General features: G+C 41.6%; 1 protein-coding gene across 3 annotated transcripts; it reads left to right on the top strand.

Moving 5' to 3' along the window:
* The first annotated feature begins 176 nt into the window (after window positions 1–176).
* Window positions 177–22,519, top strand: Cfap418 (cilia and flagella associated protein 418). Of its 3 annotated transcripts, none has more exons than XM_060385976.1 (6): window positions 177–417; window positions 4,661–4,778; window positions 9,390–9,457; window positions 9,976–10,041; window positions 16,953–17,048; window positions 21,050–22,519. In XM_060385976.1, the coding sequence occupies exons 1-6, from the start codon at window positions 272–274 to the stop codon at window positions 21,201–21,203; spliced, it is 648 nt and encodes a 215-aa protein (XP_060241959.1). In that variant the 5' UTR covers window positions 177–271; the 3' UTR covers window positions 21,204–22,519. The 3 variants fall into 3 exon arrangements, with proteins under 3 accessions (XP_060241959.1, XP_021503316.1, XP_060241960.1); XM_021647641.2 differs by lacking the exon at window positions 4,661–4,778 and adding an exon at window positions 7,270–7,357 and having other exon boundaries at window positions 182–417; XM_060385977.1 differs by lacking the exon at window positions 177–417 and adding an exon at window positions 7,270–7,357 and having other exon boundaries at window positions 4,659–4,778.
* The last annotated feature ends 158 nt before the right edge of the window (window positions 22,520–22,677 follow it).

Raw genomic sequence — 22,677 nt, forward strand, 5'->3', positions numbered from 1 at the left:
AGAGCATCCCGATGGCGCACAGGCTGGCGCGACCCACCCGGGCCAGCTGAGGCCCGCGGACGCGCCGGGTGTCCGGGCCCCTCGCCAGCTCGAGCGCGCGCCCGCCGGTGCCGCGGCTGCGCCCTCCCCCCCCCCCCGCTCTACCCCCTCGCTCCCTCCCCCCCCCACCCGGCGACGGCGGTTTGCGCACGCGCGGGCGGGGAGGCGCGACGGTTTCTGGCGTTGCCGTGGAGACCACTGGTCCAGAGTCGGGGAGGCGCGCCAGGCCAAGATGGCGAAGGACCTGGACGAGCTTCTGGACGAAGTCGAGACCAAGTTCTGCAGGCTGGAGCCCCTGAGGCTGGACCTGGAGGAGCGGCCCGGCGGCGGCACGCGCGGCGGCGGCCGGAACCAGGCCCAGGCGGAAGAGGATCTCAGGTTAACGCGGGCGGGTGGACGGTCCTGGCGCAGCCCCAGCCGCCCTCCGCCGCCGCGCCGTCCGCGGCCTGGGCCGCGGCCCCCGTAGTGGTCGCCCCCGGCGGCCCTCCCCTTGCGGCTCAGAGCCCGGCCCGAGGCGAGCGGGAGGGAACCGAAACCCCCAACCCCCGACGGCCCTGACCCGACGGGGAGTCCGAGGCCACCCTCCCCTGAGCCCCGACAGGGCCGTGCTGACCCGATCCGGAGCCTTCTCAGTGAGGTGTCCCCACTGAAAACGTCCTGCTGCTCACCCGTTACCAGGCAACCCCTGGGCCAGTTGTTAAGAGAACCATTGTCTGATTGTTTAGGCTCGAGGAGTTGGATGAGAGAAGATTTCATTATTAAGAGTGTCGATTGTAAACATCTGAATTACATAGGCCACTTGCCTGCGGTTCCCCCATCTCTCCAAGTTAGGGGCCCCAGCAGATGTCCGATATCCAGGACGAAACTTAAGAACACTTAGGTCTTTCGGGGTTTGAGCAACAACAAGTTAAGCATCGTTGCGTTATCATGTAAAGTGAGGGCTTAGGATCAGCAATAACTCTTGCTAGGATCTTTTAGAAATGTGTCTCCTGCCTAGAACGTTTGGAAAGGCCGGTGGGATTACAGTGGTGGCTTTGCAGCTCTGGTTGGGGCCCGTTGGGGTTTCCCAGTATTACCCAACTAGCCAAACTTAACCTACCATGACATTTGTGTATAAAAATCAACCTGGGGACAATCGGAACATTGAAAAAATTCTAAAAGAGTTCAAAGTAGAAGTTCCAAAACATTTATTAAAAACTGGCAACCAGTTCTCTGAGTTGAAGCCAGCCTGGTCTACAGCATGAGATCCAGGACAGCTAGGACTATACAGAGAAACCCTGTGTACAAAAAATAAGAAAATAGACACTAGAGTGGCTGCTTTCAGTTGGCCAAGTCCATGGCTGGATGTTTATGAAAATACACTTCCATTAACTTATATATTATTACTTTGCAGTATTTGTTCTTTTTAGTTAACTGTTCCTTTATATTTGGAGATAATTTATGAGAGCCTTTTCGTCTTAGAACTAGCATAGAGAAGCATAGACTGTCTTGGAGCAGGCAGCTCAATGCTGAAGGGATGGCCGTTACGTGGCTCTTCCCCAACCATGCCCTCTTCCATGCCCGTTTCTGTACTACTAGAATCTGTCTACGTGCTCCAAGTGCCCCAGCTACCTTAACTCGCTTATAAATGCCTGTATTTGATATCATTTGTGTTAAAACTTTTTATCAGGTACAGTGCTTTTAAGTTGTGCAAAAAGCCACAACAGATACCCTAAGCCAAATTTTAAATACAGTTCCATTCTGATATGGAATGTCAGCACATTGACGTTTTATACTGAGCCAAGGGAAGCCGTTTGTGAGTTTATGAACAGACCACCTGCTGGTTACACGGCATAACATTCATTTTTTTATGAACGAAAATACTGAAACTGCCTCTTTAAATGAGAGCTTTGCAAATGATACAATAAATGGCCATATCTCATCTGGATGCCAGAAATAGCTGTAATGTCAATGGTAAATGCATACAATTTGTTGAAGTGTTCAACCAGCATGGGTTGAGTGAAATACTGCAGAGTAATAAAGTGGTTCAGGATGCTACAGAGGGAATACTTAACAATAATACCATCTCCTAGATAGTTGTAGTGACAGCTAACATTTACTGAGTCTTTTCTGTGTGCTAAGTCCCCAATAATTGTTACCACTATCACCCAATGAGAGGAATGGTGTTATCTCTCCATTCACCAAATCTAGGTGGGCCTAATAATGATGGTCAAAGAATGAGTTTAAGGGCAGGCTGAGCCATTTGGTAAGACCAGGTCTCAAAACAAAGAAGAACAGGAGGAGAAGCTTAAAAATTCATCTGCCTCATGAAATTCTTGAATTATATGAGAAAAGAGCCTAGACAGTATGTCTTCAAAACCAAAGGAGGACTCTCATGAGGACATCTTTATAGCCTGGCCCCAGTGGTGCACCCCTTTAATCCCAAAGGCAGAGGCAGACTCATCTCTGAGTTCTAGGCCACCCAGGATTGTGTTGTAAAACCCAGTCTCAAAAAAAAGAAAGTTAAAGATCTCTTATACAACTGTGCTGTGTGCTTCTGAAAGATTAAAAAGGGTTAGAACTGAGAGACCCGAATTTAAGGATTTGAGGTAATAATTCCACTGTAGTTGACATATACAGATGAAACCAGAGATAGAACATTACACCTGACAGCAGTTTGAAAGATTTTTTTTTCCATAGGTGAAGTATCTGAAGCTCAGAGAATTTAAATCACTTCAACTAGGTCAGTATTTCTACAGCAGTGATCAATGGCCAGAGAAGTTCTTTTGGTTTTCACAACTGGAAAAAAGTATTCTATAGGCATCTGGCAGGTAGCTAGGAACCCCATAAAATAGCCTAGAGCAGTAGTACCCCGTCTCAACATACAAGAGTTATCTGACCTCAAATGTCAGTAGTTCTAAGATTGAAGAGACCATGCAGACTCTAAGAGTAAATCAAATGATGGATACAGGTTACTCCGTGGTGAGTAACAAAGACTGGCAGCACCAGGCACAGTGGTGCACGCCTGTAGACCCAGCAGTTGGGGCGGATCTCTGAGTTCAAGGCCAGCCTGGTCTACAGAGTGAGTCTAGGACAGCCAGGGCTGTTACACAGAGAAACTGTATCTCAAAAAATAAAAGAGTTTTAAAAAAATGAGAAAGGAACACCTAAAGAAGCAAAGCTGTTGGCAGATCCTTCACTGTTCTGTCTCTGCAGGGCTTTGCTGCTGACATACTTGGGGTCAGGAACAAAGCTCTGTGTTGAGGGCATGACCCCACTGAGGTAAGATGGAAGGCGTTTAGAACTTGGGGTACAGGAGCTCCTTTGTGACAGAAGTTCTCTTGGTGGGACATCGGGAGGCCTGTCTTCATCACTGAATGTGTGGGGGTCACTTCTGCTGACCACCTTCAGTAGTTTGGCTTTGCCAGCCTAGGAGGTATAGGAACCCTGGGAGGGACCTCAGGCTTGTCTTCATGTGCAGGATACAGGATGCCAAAGGTATACTTACACAGTAAATTAAAATTATATAAGTTTAAAATTATATAAATTAATTATATAAAGTTTACTTAAAACACATCCACATGTTATTGCTAGCTTGCTTACCCATTTTTCTCAATTTCCTTTGGGCCAAATAGGATTGCTTTGCCCCAAAAAATCAGCTAGAGAAATCCCTGAGTCTAAATTCATTTTCTTTCTGAATAAGATCATTAATAACTTATAACCATCTCCCAATGACAATAAACATTCATAGCCCAAGAAAACAACCAAAAACCTACCCAATCCCCCTTAAGGGAAGTGGGATATCAATCTCATGGATTTCTTCTAGCTGTTTTTTGGGGCAAAGCAATCCTTTTTGGCCCAAAGGAAGTTGGGAAAAATGGTTAAGCAAACTAGCAATAACATTCGTGGTCCAATCTCTAAATGTTGAGAAATTCCAAGAAGTCTGAAATGCTAGGCCATTTGAGATCAGTAGCTTTCTTCAGAGCTATCTTGGGAGCAGGTTTTGATGCAGAACAGCAACTGAAGCAGTTTAAGTCTGGAAGAAGCAGAGTGCTGGAACAGATGTGTCAGCGTCTCAGCATGCTAAAGATGAATCCTGTCAGGTTTGATCCAGTATGACTAGGGTCTGCTTTTTGTTTTTTGGGTTTTTTGTTATAAAAATACATAACTTCTCACAAGCATTTTACAGTTCTATAATTGAGAAGTATGAGATGTGCAGGATGCACAGATCAATTAAGAATGGCTTTCTGCTCTTTGTATGAGCAGAAGAAGGGCATCTGTAAATCTTTATTCATGACATGAAAGGATGGCATGTATATGTCCTGGGGATTCTATAGCCAACAAGAATTATTGGCTATTCATAGACATCCATGTCTCAGTCAGTTTCAGAGCTATTCCCATGTAGTAGGATCAGCAATATAAGTTACCGTATTATTAGGATATTAGGCAATGCAAGCTAATTGTTAGTCAATGCATGGTCATATCAGACAATAGCTAATTTATCACAAAAATATACATCCTCAGTTTAACAGATAGATATGATTCTATAGATAATAAATTATTATATAAAGGTAGATAAGTCTTCAAAAACCTCAGAGACCTATGGAATATTGCATTTAGAAATGTTTTTATTATTTTAAAGATTCTTTGACAATGAGATATGTCATCTCCTGGCAGCACCCCGTACCTCAAAGAAAATGATGAGCATCGAAGAACCTCCATATGGAGATGGCTTCAAATGTGGCAAACCAGCCACCCAGGTAAAGAAAATGCCCTCTCTTCGTGACAGACATAATTGTGCCAAAAATGGGCAAGCTCAAATGCAGGCCAAGTCGACTGCCAAACTCTGCCAAGACAGGGTAAGCAAGTCCTAAATAGTTCCTGCTTCACATATGTCTGTCAAATATACTGAGCCAGAGGCTGAAGATGATGCTCGAATGTTATTGAGAGTTTTGGGTGCCTGTTCAGGCAGCAAACTGTCTCTGTCAATCTCCTATTTTTTGGAAGCTGCTAGTATGCGCTTCCTATTTACTCAAGTATTTAATTTATTCCTTCTCAAGTCTCTGATGGGGTTGAAGACCAGATAGTCAAAATTTTACAATTAGCTTAGTTGCTTAGGAAATAAATAAAGAGATGTTTTAGGTCTAGATAAATGTTTTTAGATTGATAGGTACAAACTACAATAAAGGTACTTATGTACAAAAATCTTAGACCCTCATAGATAGAGTAGATATTTTCTTCAAGATTGCCAAATACATTTAAACTAGATATTATATGTATGTGTGCGTGTGTGTGTGTGTGTGTGTGTGTGTGTGTGTGTATGGTCTTACCTATTGGTTTTTATAATTGTTTTATAATTATTCTTACTGTTAAAAAATGGTCTTTTTATTTAGACAGAAAAGGAAAATTATTGGAGGTTGATCTAATGCTAATTACTGACCCTCAAGATCTGGTTACTGCCCGGCGGATACACCCATCCTTGTTTGTGTAAACCTGCCTAAAACATTATATCTGATTGGTTCGTTAAATGGCCTATACCTGGGCAGAATAGGGTAGCATGGCTGAGGTTCCCAGGCTTTTGAAGGTGGAAGAATCACGAGAATCATGGGAGACAGAGAGGAAGAAGGAGGACACCACGATGGGTTAGCCTGGAGAAAAAAACCACATGGGGCCTGGGGAAGGACTCCAATATGGCATAAAAGGGCCCAGGTGAAGGATAAAAGCAAGTGTTTTAACATTATAGATGGAAAATAGAATGGTTAAGGAGGATGGCATTGGACGGGGGCTGGGAGTGGATGGTGAGGTTATTCAGACAGCGTAGGTAGTAAATAAGGCAATGATAAAATCTGACAGGTGTCTGTATCTTATTATTTTTCATAGTGAGTAAGATAATACCACTGCGACAATCATAAGGCTAATAACAAACATTATATAGCCCAACACCCATTTTTATTTACTATAACACAAAACCTAGAGGTAATTATATCAACCATTTGGTATAAGGGATATATTTGTAACGTTAAGATTTCAAAATAAGTACATTTCTAAAGAATTTGAACAACAACAAAAAAATTATCAAATGGTCCAATGAACTTCCAAAGTTGATGAACAGTGTCCACAGCATAAAAACTAAGAACAGTTGTCTCAAAACATGTAGTATATGAACTTCCCCTTATCTACGTGGCCTGTACAAGCTTCTGAATCTCACTGCCTTTTTTTTTTACCTAAAGCTAGAAGTAAGGAAAGCCTTAGGACAGTGTCTGCCCAACATGTAGTAAATATTCACTTCTTTGGAGTGGTGGCAGGAAACTGGGCAGTGCTGCCTGGACATTAGAACCCCAGACTATGTCCATGTAAACAAGTACTCAACCAATGTGCTTTGTCCCAAGCCCCGTGCTCTTTTAAATGGATGGTCTCTGTGGCAATAATTTGTACTAAATCCTTTTGTGGCTCCTCCCGAAGAGCGTGGAGTAGTTGAGATATTCTGACACATAGCAGGAGTTCTTCGACTTTGGGGAGGGATTTTTCTCTTTTGGTCATTTGCTGACATGAGCTTTGGTTCCTTTTGGAAAGAGAAAGGTTGTTTGACTTAAAGTTGAAACCTTTATGGTATTAGTATTGATTTATAGCCTATATATCTTACATTTTCTGTATAAGTGACATATTTTAGAAAAGTATTTCCCAATATTTCTTTAGTATAATACATAGGCTTAAATATCTTAAGCTGCATAATAGTAAGGTACCTGTGTGAATTTGTACCAATAAAGCATATCTTTGTCTCAACAAGCAGCTTGTTTCTGTGGGTTTGGCTGAAGTCCTGAAAGTATATTATTGACACAAGGTCTGCCATGTCAAGGAGCTTAGTGCCTCAGACTCATGGGTATGGCAGGGCCTTGCCCAAGTCAGGCTTATGTACAAACAGCTCCTCTTTAGTTAAAGCCCACGTGTACAGAAACTACCAACATCAGCTCCCTTCCCCCCTCCCCTGCCTACTGTTCGCCATAACCCCTGAGTCTCTCCACATTGCTGTTGGCGTGTCTCCATCAGAGCACACAGTCTGCGCTATCCCAGCCCTTCTGTGTGTGGGTCTGTCATGTCTTCGTTCCCCACTCGCCCCTATCAAGACAGTCCCAAGCCCTGCAGGTTGTGACAAACTTCCATACCTGAAAAACATCCTTGTAACTGTAGCAGTGAAGCATGTTTTTCAGTTCCAGGAAAGGGTTTATTATTGTGTGCACGTTTTCTTTTCAGATCAACAGAAACATTTAAAAAAGAAGATGATCTTGACAGTCTTATTAATGAAATATTTGAGGAGCCTAACTTTGACAAAAAATCTTTTGTAAGTTACATATTATAACTGTACAGTAATTCCTTCATTATTTAAGCTGCTTAGGATAGTCTTAAAAATTAGGGCACAGCAGCTATCCGGATGTAATCTTTTGACTTTTGAGAAGTTCAGGTAAAGAAATGATCCACTTGAAAGACTGTGGAAGGATAAACTATCAGAAACTCTGTGTGTGTATCTGTTCACTCCTCAAGAGTAAGAGATTAGAAAAGCTGTCACTGGGGAAGCCAGCTCACAGCTCACTTAGTCATTTAGATTTCATGGCAGTGTCTAAGAACAACTCTCTAAAAGGCCCAAAGCCATAAGCTTTCAATGCAGGAACGTTTTTTAGCATCTAGAATACAATGGTGTTACTGTTATTTCACAAGCCAGTGGATTTGACTAAATTGTAAATATTTTAATGTTTTAAATGTTTGCCTATTTTAGCTTTATAAAAAGTTCAAAAATGTAACAGCCATCTATACACTATGGTATGAGGAACTCATCATATATACTCGTTCTAAACATGAGTTAATGTTTTGCTATATTTTTTCCTCTAGACTTTTTAAATTTTACTGATGCTTTTTAATTGGTATACAAAGTAGTAGGTTTCCATATGCCTTTTCCTCTCCTCGGGGCATCACCCACAGATAACCCTGCTTAAGCTTTTTACCCATGTTCTAATATGCCCCTCTATTAAGGTATCCCCTGGCCCAATGGCCCTTTTCTTCTTTTTTGGCTTCTACAGGTATTCCATCCAAGTGACTGTCAGTCAAAAACAGTTTCTCACTGCTTAGCCCAACATGGCCTTGAATTTGAACTAATGACTAGCCTTCTGGGTGGTAGAATTATAGGCCTATGCCATCATGTTCAGCTGGACTTTTTAAATAAATAAAAATTGAAAATATAATTTGAGACCTCTGCAAATCATTTTGTGTACTGCCTTCCTTCCCAAATATAACTTCTACACATAGGCTTAAATGTCCTACATACAGTAAGGTACATTTTTAAATTTGTACCAGTAAACTCTTTGTCTTAGCTTATTTTCTGTGGGTTTGATTGGAGTACTAAGTGAATGTAAATTTCTATGTTAGTTTACTTTTTCCCCCCTGCTATATCCATGCCCATTGTCAGGAGGGCGTCTGAGCGTCCTGGAAGTACTGCTCCTCGCCCTAGTACATTTTTACACTGCTCTCAGACCCAGCCCAGAAACTCCAGCAATCAACAACTACATTGTGCCAGCTTAGAGTCACAACTGTGATTGTGTAGAGTACATAGGGCATGCTTCCCAAATGAAACTATTTTCCTGTTTAGCATCAAATAAAAATTGAGACATGGTAAAGTGAAATAGTTTTGCCTCTTAAACTCTGTCGACCACTAGGTGAAATAAAGGCATGTCTGTGCATAGTTTTAAATGCCTTTTCCCTGTCAGCTTCCTTTTGCTGGCGGTGGTCCTAGTATGTGGCTGGTTTATGAAGTTTGGTACTTTATACCAGTTAACACTTAATAAATGCTTACTAATGATGGTGATGTTGTTAGAACATACGGGACTACTGTTTGGTTATGACTAGGTAGCATTTTCCGTGGTCATATATTGCTTGATACCATTACATTTGATCAAAATTAATAATCCTGAGGTTGCACAGGAGTTTAGTTTAGCTGAATACCATTCAAGGCCTTTAAAATTGAGCCTAAAGTTTCCCCACACACAATTGAATTTTTCCAGAATGAAGTTTTAAGTAGCAGGCTCTTCATATTAAATCACAGAACCCTGGTATTAGCTAAAGAGGTTGGTATGAAGTAACTCTAAATCTTAGCCTTCATAACAGCAGTAGATCAGTTTCCTAGGCTAAAAACATTGTAATTTACAAATTCTTCAGGGAGCTCTCCTTCCCGACTGCCTTCAAAAGGTTTTGATGACTGTTTTGGGTTTCTAGAAAGAATACCACCAAATGTTTTATTTATATCATTTTAAAATATTATAAGGCAGAGAGAGTTGCAGTTCTCTAAGCCTTTGGCCTTTTATTGTTTTTGTTTCTTTGTTTAGCAAAAATTCAAATCCAAATCTTCAAGTAACACATCTGTCAGAGCTTCCATTCAAGGCCTCAGTAAAAGGTAAGTTGAGATTGCTTTGGGAATTCTGCAGTGAGCAAACGCCTTTAAGATAGGTTAGTAGAGCCTGTTACCATTTCAACAGCAGTGACATTGAAGAACAAAGCACTAGTTGGCCTTCAGTCAAAAGACCACTAGCAATATCTGGGAGTGTGTTTAGGATCTATGACCCCTTAGTGTAAAGGAAATTAAATAGGAGATTATTGCTATTGTAAATAATTTTCTGTTCTGTTTTTAAAAAGTATGAACGGTTTCTCAAAATTAATGTTCTGTTATATACTTTAGTATTTACTTTATTCTTTACGTAATTGGCACACATTTTTGTGTGACTCATTTTAACTCCTGAGTGTTCCTGGAGAGTGATCCTACAATAAAGATCTCCTCCCTGAAATAGTTGGCTTGCTAGGGAAAGCATATAATATGATCACAAGAACATAGACGCAATGAGACCAAATTAACTTCCCGTGTTTCTTTTGTTGTTGTTGTAATTTCTTTTTTTTCCATCTGCTGAACACATCTAGTTGCAGCCCAGTGTACCTCAGTGGAAGCGCCATTCCATGTGGGATTGGAACAAACACTTCACAGAGGTAGGGTGAGGGAACTGTGGTGAACTTTCTTACCGGGACACCTTGGCATCAGTCTGCTTTACCGTGAGAGCTGTGTGTTGTATTCGCCAGGCTAAGGACGCCTTGTTGACTCATTTAATAGTCTTGGGAATTAATTATTAAAGACTGAGCTTTATTAAAGGTGGCACATGCCTGTAATCCAAGCACGTGGGAGGCTGGGGCTGAAAGATTGCTACAAATTCAAGGCCAGCCCAGCCTGAGCCACACAGCAAGACCTGCTTTTTTGTTTTTGTTTTGTTTTAGGGAACATTGCATGTGTATTGCTCATTGTATTGATTCCCTTTTCTGAGGCCCCCTTGGAGGGCCTGGATCACTGAGTCCCACCCAGGTTTTTTTGTTTTTTTTTTTCTTTTGTAAATTTATTATTATTATTATTATTATTGTTGTTGTTGTTTATTACAATTTGTTCACCTTGTAGCCCAGTCATAGCCCCCCCTCATCTTCCCATTGTCCCTCCCTCCTTTCCTCTTCTTCCCCTATATCCTGACATTTCTTTTTTTTTTTTTGCTGCTTTTTAACTTCTTTTTTTTTTTTTTTTTATTTTTTTTTTTTTCAATGCAGTTTATTCAGGAACATTGAACAATCCTCGGACCCCGGGGAAAGCCAGCCCACAGCTTAAATAGCCTCTGGGTGCATCTGCACAGTCTCCTGGCCACCCAGGTTTTTACAGAGCACCAGGAGACTGTGCAGATGCACTTTCTTCCAAGTCAGAGGTGAAAGCAGCTAGATGCTAGACCTGATGCTTTTGCCTCACTGATTTGGCCAGAAAACATGAGAAGCTGAAGGTCTTCAGTAACCAGAGTTCGCAAGCATAGTCGCTTGACTTTACATGTTTCTAAACCAGAAACCTGCCGTTTCTTGTCTTTTCCCTCCCCCTCCAAGACACTGCTCTCTCATCCCTTTCCTTTTAGGCAGCCTTAAGCGTCAAGATACCGCTCACTGCAAACCCGTATACTTCTAGTACACTCTATTACCATTTGCACAGTTTGGGAGAAAACTTTGGTAAAAATCTTTGTTCTTCCCTGCTGCTTTTTGGTTCTGTGTTTAGCAGAAGCCCACCTACATTATTCATAACGTTTTGCCTAGTTGTTTTTAAAACGCTTTCTTATTTGTGCTCATTTTTAAGAAGAAAAGACTACATTAGATGATTGCATATTGAGCACATTTCTGGAGGGCTTTATTAAATAATAGAATTGGGGCCAAAAAAAAGCACTGTTGGGGGATTGGTGGTGCAGCTTGAATTCTAGGAAGCCAGGAAGGAAAAGCCATAGGACCAAAGTGAAATTGGGAGCCTTGGAAACTGGGTGTTGCCTTCTGAGTAAAAGAACTGGAAGCAGCTGAATCGCCATGCCCTGAGGCCTTTTCCAGCAAAGAACTGGAGATGAGAGACTGATCTTAGAGGAGGGCTGAGTCTTCTTGGTGTCTGTCCTCAATTTACAGTGTGAGCTCTGTTGGGCTCAGTTATTTTCAGAGCTATGACAACTCCAAGGCGGCCTCTGTCGGGTTACCAGGGACTACTGCAGGAGTTTCTGCTATCACCCACTCCAACTTGTCTAACCTCATACACATCCAGCTGGAGCTGCCCTCTGTCCCGCTGTAACTCTAAACTTCCTGCTGCCCCATCTTCCCTCTGAGTATCTTAGCGTCTGTTTCCTGTGTAGAATGGTGGCCCTTCCTAGTACATACCCCCTTTCGTTCTATGTGCTTTATTCACGTGCTACAGATTCATTTTCTTACTCCACTTTGATTTGTTGTTGATGATCTTGTTTGTTTCACCTTTTAAATGCTTTGAATGAACCTCTAAAGCCCTATGCTAGTTGACCAAAACAAAGTGGCCAGTAAGGAAGCAGGTAAAATAGATAGACAGACAGACAGACAGACAGATAGATGATATAAGTAATTACATGCAGAGCCTAAAAAGGAAGAGGTCTGGTGACAACATTCCTGTGTCACTATGCCCCACACCAACACTTAAGAGAGGCTGTTATCTTCTAAAGCTTTACTCAATATCCTTGCCTATAAAAGCCAAACATACTTTTTGCAGATATTGTGAGACCTTTCACAACATCGCAAGGAGGGGAAAAAAAGTCACTTGGACAACTGGGTGACTTGGAATTTGGGGGTTAAGGCAGAAGGGGATGCCGGATGAGTCATTTGAGCTATAGTTACCACAGTCTAGGGAAAAGAGCTGTGACCTATGTGTGAATGGCTCTAAGGCCAAGATGTCATATTTTAGATTTAGCATCTAGAAATGACAGAATTTGAAGAGTAAATGGACATGGTTCATAGGAAAGTTAATAACAACTTCCAGAAAGCCAGCAAGGTGGCTCAGCGGATGAAAAGGTACTGCAGCCAAGCCTCACGGCCTCAGTTGGATCCCCAGAACACACATGGTAGAAGGAGGGAACCAATTCCTGGAGCTTGTCCTCTGGCATCCACACACATCCACACAGAAATAAATGAATGAATGAAAAGAATTACATCCCACAAGCTCATGCACTGGAGAGTATGAGGCAGGAGGCTTGCTGCAGTTTGCGGGCAGCCTGGACTAGTAAAACCAGGCCAGCCATAGCTTCATACACAATTCTGTTTTTCTACCCAGTCCCAGACCAAAAAAAAAAAAAAAAAAAATGCTCCCAGGTAATATGTCCAGGGTCAGTGATACATTGTTACAAAGCCAAGGGCTCAAGTTGGTAACTTGATTCCTAACAGGTTATGCCTTCCTGTGTGCCTGTTTCTACTGTGTGGGAAAGGAAGACTCCTGACTGCTTTTCACTACTGTAGCTGCTGGTTTGTCTTTGTTTTGATGTGAGGCCTCATGTGGCCCAGGCTATCCTCAAACTCACTATGTAGCCAAGGATGACTTTGAACTCCTGATCCTACCTCTACCTCTCCAGTACTAAAATTTACAGGCATGTGACACCATACCTAGCCAGCCACTATTATTTTGAAACTGTCCAAGTATTAAGATTTTCTAGCCTACTGTGTAGGTCTGACAGGATTTAACCACGAACTACATGGAAGAACTGTATTTTGGGCATTCCCCCATAAACATCCATAAAATGGGGAGTTCTTATCAGTTGGGTAAACATATAAACACCGTCCTTAGTGTAGTCCCTCCATATTTCATAGGGAAAGACTTAGTTTATGCTTCATTGGAATCATGGTTTTATTTTATGCTAACATATTTGGCTTACAATAGCTCAGACGTGGCTATCACATTTAGTATTGGCCATATTTCAGATTTTAATTTTTTTTTTTGGTTACCAATATATTTTTTTTAATTTTATTTTTCTTATTAGTTACATTTTGTTAATTCTGTACAGATTTTAATTTTTTTAATCTTTTCCCAGGTTAGCAGTATGTAGCGTGAATCTCTCTTTGGGGATCAGGCAGGAATGGTGAGCAACCAGTACCCTGGCTTTGTATTGTGATGTTTGCTAGATTAGATGCTGCCCACAGTTTGGAACATGATGTGATCATGCGGTGGAGTCACAAATATAAAAGTAATAGTTATGAAAGAAATAGTCGTAGGTCCCAAAACTAAGTACTAATTTGTATGTTCCAGGCATGAAGGAAGCCAGGTGTGTTACACTTGTTTGTTTTATTCATTAGCTTCCTGGTTAAGCACCAGTGTGTGGTTAATGTTGATAGAAAGGAGACAGTAAAGGGCAGTAGTGGGAGCATGGTGTTCTTAACAAATGTAGATAAAGCTGAGGCATCCTTTTCCAGTCAATCAGGTTCTCTTTTAACATATTTGCAAATTACTTGCAAGGCTGGATTATCCCATCAGCCAGCACTTGTCATGATCTAACAGAGTGGATCATAGCAGCCGAATGACTTCTTTATGTGTATGTGTGTGTGTGTGTGTGTGTAATTTTTATTTTTTTAATATTAGTTACAGTTTGTTAACTTTGTATCCCTGCTGTATCCTGCTCCCTCTCCCCCTCCCAATCCCACTCTCCCACCCTCATCTCCTCCCTGCCCCTTTCCAAGTCCACTGATAGGGGAGAACCTCCTCCCCTTCCATCTGGCTGCAAAGTCCTCCTCTGTGGCCTAGCAGGGCTGCTCCTCCCTGGCGGGGGGTGGGGGGGTCAAAGAGCTCGCCATTGAGTTGATGTCAGAAATAGTCCCTGTCCCCCTTATTAGGGTACCCACTTGGATATTGAGCTACCAAGAGCTACATCTGAGCAGAGACTCTAGGTTGCATCCATACATGGTCCTTGTTTGGAGAAACAATCTCATAAAAGATCCCTGTGCCCAGATATATTTGGTCCTTGTGGAACTCCTGTCCTCTCCAGGTCATGTTAACTCCCTCCCCCCTTTTTTTGTTTAATTCTCTCCAAAGGTTTGGTTATGAGAATATCTGCTTTGATACATTGCTAGGTAGTTTTTCAGAGGCCCTCTGTGGTAGGCTTCTGTCCTGTTGCTTGTTTGCTCCTACATCCAATGTCCATCCCATTTGTCTTTCTAAGTGAGGATTGATCTTCATACCCTGGGTCATCTTTCTTGTTTCTCTTCTTTAGGTGTATAGATTTCAGTATGTTTATCATATCTTATAGGTCTATATAAGTGAGTGTATACCATGTGTGTCTTTCTGCTTTGGGGATACCTCACTCAGGATGATCTTTTCTAGTTCCCACCATTTGCCTGCACATTTCATGATTTCCTCGTTTTTAATTGCTGAGTGGTATTCCATTGTGTAAAAGTACCACAATTTCTGTATCCATTCCTCAAGCCGAATGACTTCTTAGCTGAACGTTGGTTTTAGTTTTCTTAGAGGACAGTATTTGTCAGAAAATACGGCAGTGTGAATAGATTCGATAAAGTACTAAATTTTAAATTAAATTAAAAAGTATATTTAGCATAATGATTGAAATTTCATGACCCACAAAATGTCATGAAAATCTAAATTATGGTTCCCACAATAGCAATAATTCAGGCAAACTGCACATATATATTAAGGCATTAAAGTTAACACTCTGTTGTGAGCATGTAATAAACTACATCTGCATAGGAACACAAGTTATGGGAGCCTTGGGGACCATCATTTGTATTTCCTGACTCACATTCCGAATTTGATTCAAGGGTTGTGAATGGGACTGTGTTGAAATTCCACAGGAACTGACAACTTGAACAATCACTAACAGTTTAAAAGGAGATGCTTATGAAACATTGTAAATGTTTAGTTACTGTAGTGACTGAGACTTTTATAAATATTAAGCATTCATTCTCAAGGAAACTTTCAAACTCAACGTTTGTCAGTATTATTCCAGTTTTGAAGCTACATATCTGAAGTTTGAGATAGTCTCATGTAGTCCAGGCTGGCTTTGATCTCACCATATACCAGTGGTGACCCTTCTGCCTCCATCCTAAAAGTACTGAAATTACAAGCATGTACCACCTCGCCTAGCCTGAACTTCAAAGGAAAAAAAAAAAAAATCTAATGATGGGTTTGTTTTATTTGTTGCAGAAATATTACTGGAAAAAAGTATATTAGTAATATATATTGAAACAACACACTATCAAAAAGAGCAAAAGCAAAATTGGAAAATATAAAGAAAAATTGAGTCACAAAGAAATTACTTGACTAAAGCACTTTGCGTTCAGAGCCAGTGCCTGCACTGCCTCACTAGTCACATGGAAACTATCTTGCTTGTTTTTCACTTTGTTTTCACTTGTAAGTACTTTGTGTATAGGGTTAAAGCAATTGATTGTGTTGAAAAGTTTTCTACATTATTACTGTGTGTGCTCTCTCTCTCCCCCCCCCCCTTTTTCCCTTTCCCTCCCTTTCTGTCCGTCTCTTCTCCTCTTCCTGTGTGTATCTCTTAACAATTCATCAGCTTTTTATTAAATATATTTGTTGAATCTGTTTGTTAAGCATTTTTAAATAATGAGAGTTTCTGCTGCTGCAGCACAATTCATACTTTTAAACTCGCTATGCAGGGTCACTTCCTACCATGTTACCTGTTTACATCACACTCTACTTCATGCTACCTACAGGAGACTTTTCACTTCAGCCTAGACAGCGCTGCGTGCCTTAGTCTGTCCTTGCTCTCCAAGATAGTCATAATCTTGCTCTTCAGTGCATCTTTGCCATCGGGGTACCATCTTTTCCTCCCTCAAATAACCCACAGCAGTTTTTAAAGAAGCTACTAACATACACCTAAATCCAGGCTGCCCCCTGTTCAGAATTCCAACCCATCTTCTCCCAGTACTCCTAATTTTGTTACCCTAAATCTATTATTTCATTCAAAGCACCTTTCATCTTCTAACACACTACTGACTTAGTTACAGTGAATACTGTTTAGTTCACCTGTCACTAGAATCTGAGATATCACAAGCACATAGATTCTCAGCAACTTTTTAATGGGCAGATGAAAGCGCTGATGCCAGATGTTTTGGAAACAAGTGATGGCTCGGACATTGAAATAGCAGTTTATGAAAGAGCTTTGTTTCAGTGTAGCATTTCACACCTTTAATCTGCCAATCCACTCTTCATCTTATGTCCCTGTAATATTCATTTATATATGTATATTATGCAAGACCTTTATAAGATAGGCATGAAAATTAAGCTAGAAGCTTTAAAAAAAAAAAAAAACTGGGTCTTGCTGTGTAGCCCTGGGTGGCTTAGATCTCACTGTAAAGATCAGGCTGGCTTTGAAATCACAGTGCTAGGCTATCTCCTGAGTGCCAGGATTCTAGGGGTGTGCCACCATATCCAACCAAAAAGCTTAAACATATAAGCCGCTCTTTAGTACAGACAATTGCAGTTGATTAACCCATGCCTTCTGCTGCTTATGCAGTTACCTGGAGCGTGTCAGTGTATCTTCATACTCAAGCAGCGATGCGTTTTTCTTTTTCTCTGACAGAGCATGTGACCGACTTCGTTGTGTAGCCTGTGATTTCCGGGTAGTGAGCTACAGTGACTACGTGTGGGACGAGTCATGTGACTACCTGTTCTTCAGGTAGGTTTCTGAAGGGCTGCATCCTGTGGAAAGTGTGCCAGGGCTCTTCACTTCCCGTGTGTGTGTGCGTGTGTGTGCGTGTGTGTGTGTGTGTGTGTGTGTGTGTGTGTGTGGTGGTGGTGGTGGTCTGCTTGTCTAGTCATGGGTCTCTAGGTCTCGTCCGTCTCATCTCCTTTCACTCTGTTGTCAGCCTACATAAGGATGTGTTTTGAATGAGAGTACAGAAGCAACCTCATTGATTTTTGTGTGCACAACCTTGTTGAGACCATTCTTTGTACGCTCACTGTCAGGGCAGAGTTCCGAGGATGCCGTTACTGTGCCCAGTCTTCTTTTGTTTACAGATGCCATCTTCAGGACCCTCCATTATCCAAATTCTCTCCAACCTTGTCTCCCTCCAGTGGCTCCATCCCTTTAGCTACATCACAGCCCTGGGTACCTCGTTCCTTCCCTCTAACTTTGCAGGTTCTATCTCCTGACACATCTGACCCCATTTTCTCTCCCCAAACCCTGCCTGACCTTCTAAGTGTGGTTCATCATCAGTCTCACATGCTTCTCTCACCACTCTCTGAGTTTGGAGATAAACTCACTTGTGCATTCATGTGTGCATAATACAAAATACACAAACACGTGGAATAATATAATTTCAGAAGTGTCACAGTCTTGACCCAAAAAAGTCTAGTGTAGCGCCAAAATCCCAGGTTCAGACCACCTACTCTTAGCTTCATCCCCTTTTACTCTCACATTTGGAAAATTAACTTTAAACTTCAATTCTCCTTTGGATTTTTTTGGTATAAGGGTTATGCTATTCACTATCTCCTGGTTAATCTAACAAATGGTTAAATAATTCTCATAAGTCACCAACATGGACATGAGTTTTTATAATACTAGCATAGGACTGTAAGATGTTTGTAACACCAAAACAGTAGCAAGCACAGGCACAGAGTAAGTTTATAAGTAATTGACTTGGTATGTGAGAAACACACAGTGTCTTGGTCTTCCAGAATGGCAGGCATGGTGGTACACTCTGGAAACTGAGGCAGAGGACAATGAGTTTAAGACCAGGCCTTACCACTAGAGAAAAGACACACTAGCTAGTTTACTCTAGATTTTTGGTAGTCGCATTTTAAAATATAGTTTACCTAAAATAGTGATTACAAGAATTACTACACTGTTAAAACTAAATTAGTGATTACATAAATCAATAAAAAATAAAGTCTAAGCCCTCAGAGATACTTAGGAATATGTTTAAAAGACAAGAGAACAACAACTAAAGAATCTGGTTATCTCAACCAAGATGCAAATCACTGATGCATCTATTTTGTGTAACTCCTTAGCTTTTCTTTGTCCAACGGACATTCTTGAGCCACCCTCAGAAACTGGGCTCGGGAGGTGAAGAGCATCCAGGGCCTGCTCTGCAGACACAGTTCTGAGAGGGAGCTGAACATCACACTGACAGTGGGGAAGGGGTGCATGCTGGACAAACACTGTGAACTGAGTCATGTCCCTCGCGCTTAGGGACATTTTAAAGACACGGAGACATGAAATCATGGCATGAGTGAGAAGTACTCTGGACAAGAGCAATAGACAGCAAGAGCTGAAGTGATATAGAAGGTAAAAAGGCCAGGAAAGCAGTAGTGAGGAGCTTAAGTGTGATCCTTTCAGCGGTGGCTCACGGCTGAATGCTTTTAATTTATTCAGATTTTAATTCTCTGGCTCTGTGTAGCTGGCCTGGAACTTAGCATAGCAAGCTGTCCATGAACTTGTAGCATCTTCCTGCCTGATTTCTGGTGCTGGGTTTACAGGCATTCACGACCACACTCAGCTTTTAAGAGATACAGATTACCTTATGGGGAAGCCAATGGAGAATCACGAGGATTAATGAAGGGTGTTAGAGCAATACAGGAGTGAAGTGTTAGGAATCACAGCAGTGAGAAAGGCCGAACAGAACCTGTGTACCAAAGAGAGATCTTGTCTAATTCTGGCAATGGAATGTGAGAGGCAGTCAGCATCTTAGGAGAGTCTTACTAGGCTTCTTTCTTGGTTCACACAGATAGAGTGTGCAAGGGTTCTTTTAAAGGAAGAAGCTAGACATTGAACTACAGGTACTGTTGAAATGGTCTGTGAAATTCTGGGAGGAATCACAGTTGAAGCCAGGAGACTGGACATGATCACCCAAGAGGGCAGCTTGGAAGAGGCTGATGCAGAACTGGGGTCCTTTTTGTTAAGGAAATGCTTTGAGGCTGATATGGTAAAGGATGGGTATGTCAGGGCTAAGAGCAAAAGAGTCCCGAATACTGACAAGAAAAGAGTTTGTGTAGGAGGAGGAGGACCACCTCCTTTGTGTCAGAGAGGAGGCAGTAAGACATTTGAAAAAGTAGTAGAAAATAAATGAAACACGAGAAAAACAGGGACTGATTCCCAAAGGGAAATCATGGTAGTTAGTGAGTAGAAGGTTTCAGAGTCCTTCAGACACTTCTCAGAACATGCAAGCGTGTGTTTAGTAGTGCCAGGTACATGCTTGTTAAGCGTGTGTTTAGTAGTGCCAGGTACATGCTTGTTAAGCGTGTGTTTAGTAGTGCCAGGTACATGCTTGTTACCGTGGTGCTGTTCAGTTGCTTCATTGTGTTACTGTAAGTCAGGGAAATAACTATTTGCTAGTTTTCACATGCTTTAGAACTTTGTAAAAGAAACCTACACTGGATTTACTGACCACCCTGCCACTACAGCTTAATAAAATGCTTGTATTTTTCTATTAAATCATGTGTTTACCTTAAAAGAAAATAATGGCATAGTTTATATTCTACACTTTTAAGATAAACACTCCTTAAAGAATACTTGAAAGATCTTATTGAGTCCCCTGGTATCCATGACTCCTGTATCTAAAGTCTCTAAGCAATCAGTAAATAGCAAGAGCTAAGGTTAGCAAAGTACAAGGTAGATTGAATAAAGGAGGTATGACCTTCCATTAACGTAGTTTTTCATCCTAATAAAACCAGATTATCTGTTCTTCCTTTAGTTCTCTATAACCCTAGCTCGGTCACAACTGGTCAAAGTGTCACTTTCCTAAACTCATAGACAGCTGGCCCAGAAACTCTCTAGGGTTTTGTTAAGTTCTCACCATCTAAACAGTGCCTGAATTTGCACACTGCGGTAGTGAGTGTGATACACACTGACCACCAGAGGGCACTTTGGAAACTGCCTTCTGAAGATACTAAGTAATGGAGCTTGGCCACCAAGCTTCCTTAGTATTTACACTGCATTTCAGCTTTTCTCTTTGCGTTTTTTCTCCACCAACATTTTACTTCTAGCTTGTTCAGTTTTATTTTCCAAAGATTATGTTCATAAGCTCATGGCATGAATTATCATAAAGAGTATAATTCTCTTTAATAACTAAACTAACAGTAACTTCTGTATTCTTTTAATGCAATCAAACCCAGTGGTTTTCATTTTAATAATTGTCTTTCTCATCTCGTTATTTTTGTACGTTATTAACACTTCAGGATAGGGGCTTTGTTGCTGATATAATAAATAAGCAGATCATTTTAAGCAAACAAGAAACAGTCTGAGTTCAGCATTGAGAATTAACAGACTCCTTTTCCCAGTAATAGAAGCATGCTACAGCTAAAGCAACAGAAGCCCACTGCCTCTCTGCCGCCTACCATAGGTCTTAATGGCACAGGTATCTGAGGAAGGAGTGAGCCTTCTCACTTCTCATCCTGTTCTCATTCCTGTTCTCACTCATCACAGATGAGTGCCATCAGTAGTTCTTCAGAACAGTCACTCTAGAAGGTTGCCATTGGAAAGCAGACTATTAAAAAAAAAAAAGAAAGAAAGAAAAGCAGACTGTCAGAAAAATGCCATCAGAAACAGACAGCTAAGCCTGTCTCCTGCTGCAAGTGTAAACAGACAAAGGTTGTTTTTTAGTTGAAGAGGCTGCAGGAAACTAAAACATCAAACATTAAATACAGACACAACTCTTAAGCCTGTCTATTTCTCCACAGAAACAACATGCCAGAATTCCACAAACTCAAAGCAAAGTTGGTGAAGAAGAAAGGAGCACGGGCTTATGCCTGCCAGTGTAGCTGGAGAAGTATTGAAGAACTGACTGAGCTGCAGACAGATCATGAGCTTCGCTGGGTTTGTGGTAAACACTGAGAGTGCACGTGTTCCAGTGGCTGCATCCGTGAGAACAAGCTCCGCTCGCTACCCACGGGGGACAGTGCATAGCAGTGTTGTGCCCTTTGGGAAAAGGCAACAAATTTCATGTAACTACACATATTTTTGAAGACCAAATGGATTGGGAAAGACCTGTGACACCTTGGCTTCACTCCTTTTGACATGGACATTTTACTTAAAAGGTTACAAATATCTGAACACACTCGCCTGTCTCCTTCCAGGGACTGAAATTGTGACATTCTGTGCAGATTTACAGCCCTTCCAAAGCAATGGCAGTACTAGCTAATGCTCTCTAAAACTTTGCGCGTGTGTCATCATGAAGAGTACCCAGCTGGCAGGGCAGAGTGGTCACTGTATATGAGGGTTCACAACTCCTCCTGCTCTGAACCATTATTATCAGAGACCGTACGTTAAAAGAGCAGGTGACCATCGGTTAACTGAAGGATCGTCAGGGGTACATTGTAAACCTGCCTTACGTGTATCTCGCCCGGCCTCACCACCTCAGCTCAGTATTACAGTAGTAGGAGTAGTGACAGTGATGTTAGCAGTTTTAACTTACATGCCCTCCTTCGCTCACTGCAGTGTCAAGAGTTGTTTAGTTTCCTGTTGGCAAATATCATTTATATATAAAAGATTTGTGATGCAACTAAAATTACTAAACTACAAGTAAGTCATTGTTGGACTTTTCACGTATACTCCATAGTTCCAGATGAGTAGCAGGCAACACGTAGACTTTCTAGTACCACCAGGCTGACGTTATGACCAAAGCCTAGCCAGTGGGTAGCTGCTGGGCTCCTGCTGCTACCACTGAGAAGAGAGGCACTGGGTCATAGTAACGGTCAAGAAATGCGTTCTCCGCGCTTCACCTCCCAGCCCCAGACACAGTTCAGCACCTTTCTAGTCTGCCAAAATTCTCCTCTGTGTCTGCTTCCCACATGTGTGTTACTTGGTTTAAACATGTGGCGCAGGGCACACAACACAGATAGTTTTGTCTTAACTCCATTCCAGCCATCCAACAAAACTCTGGTAGCTGAAAGACTTTTCTTTTCCTAGGCGGGGAATCTCAGCTCAGTGGTAGAGTACTTGCATTGCATGTGCAAGGCCCTGAGTTTATTCCCAGCAGTACCAAAAAAGGAAAGAGAGAGAAAAGCAAGCTTTTCCTGACCATGACACTTTTACGTATTTATAAAATTTTAATTGTAGCAAAAGAGGTCTCAAAGTGGCTGATACTGGTATTTTTGTATTAAGATATACTTAAAATTTTATCTTTCAATAAATATTTTTATTCCTCAAAATTATATCTCTGTGTGATTATGTAAGAAACACGGAAAAATTTTTATTGACAGCGTGTATTCTCAAAAACCAAAAGAGCAGTAGCATGCACGTGCATACACAGAGACTTGTGAAGGCCAAGTGAGTTCAGCACAAGAGTTACACACTTGTAACCCCAGCA

The sequence above is a fragment of the Meriones unguiculatus genome, chromosome 6 (assembly GCF_030254825.1).
Source record: "Meriones unguiculatus strain TT.TT164.6M chromosome 6, Bangor_MerUng_6.1, whole genome shotgun sequence".
NCBI classification, from domain to species: Eukaryota; Metazoa; Chordata; class Mammalia; order Rodentia; family Muridae; genus Meriones; species Meriones unguiculatus.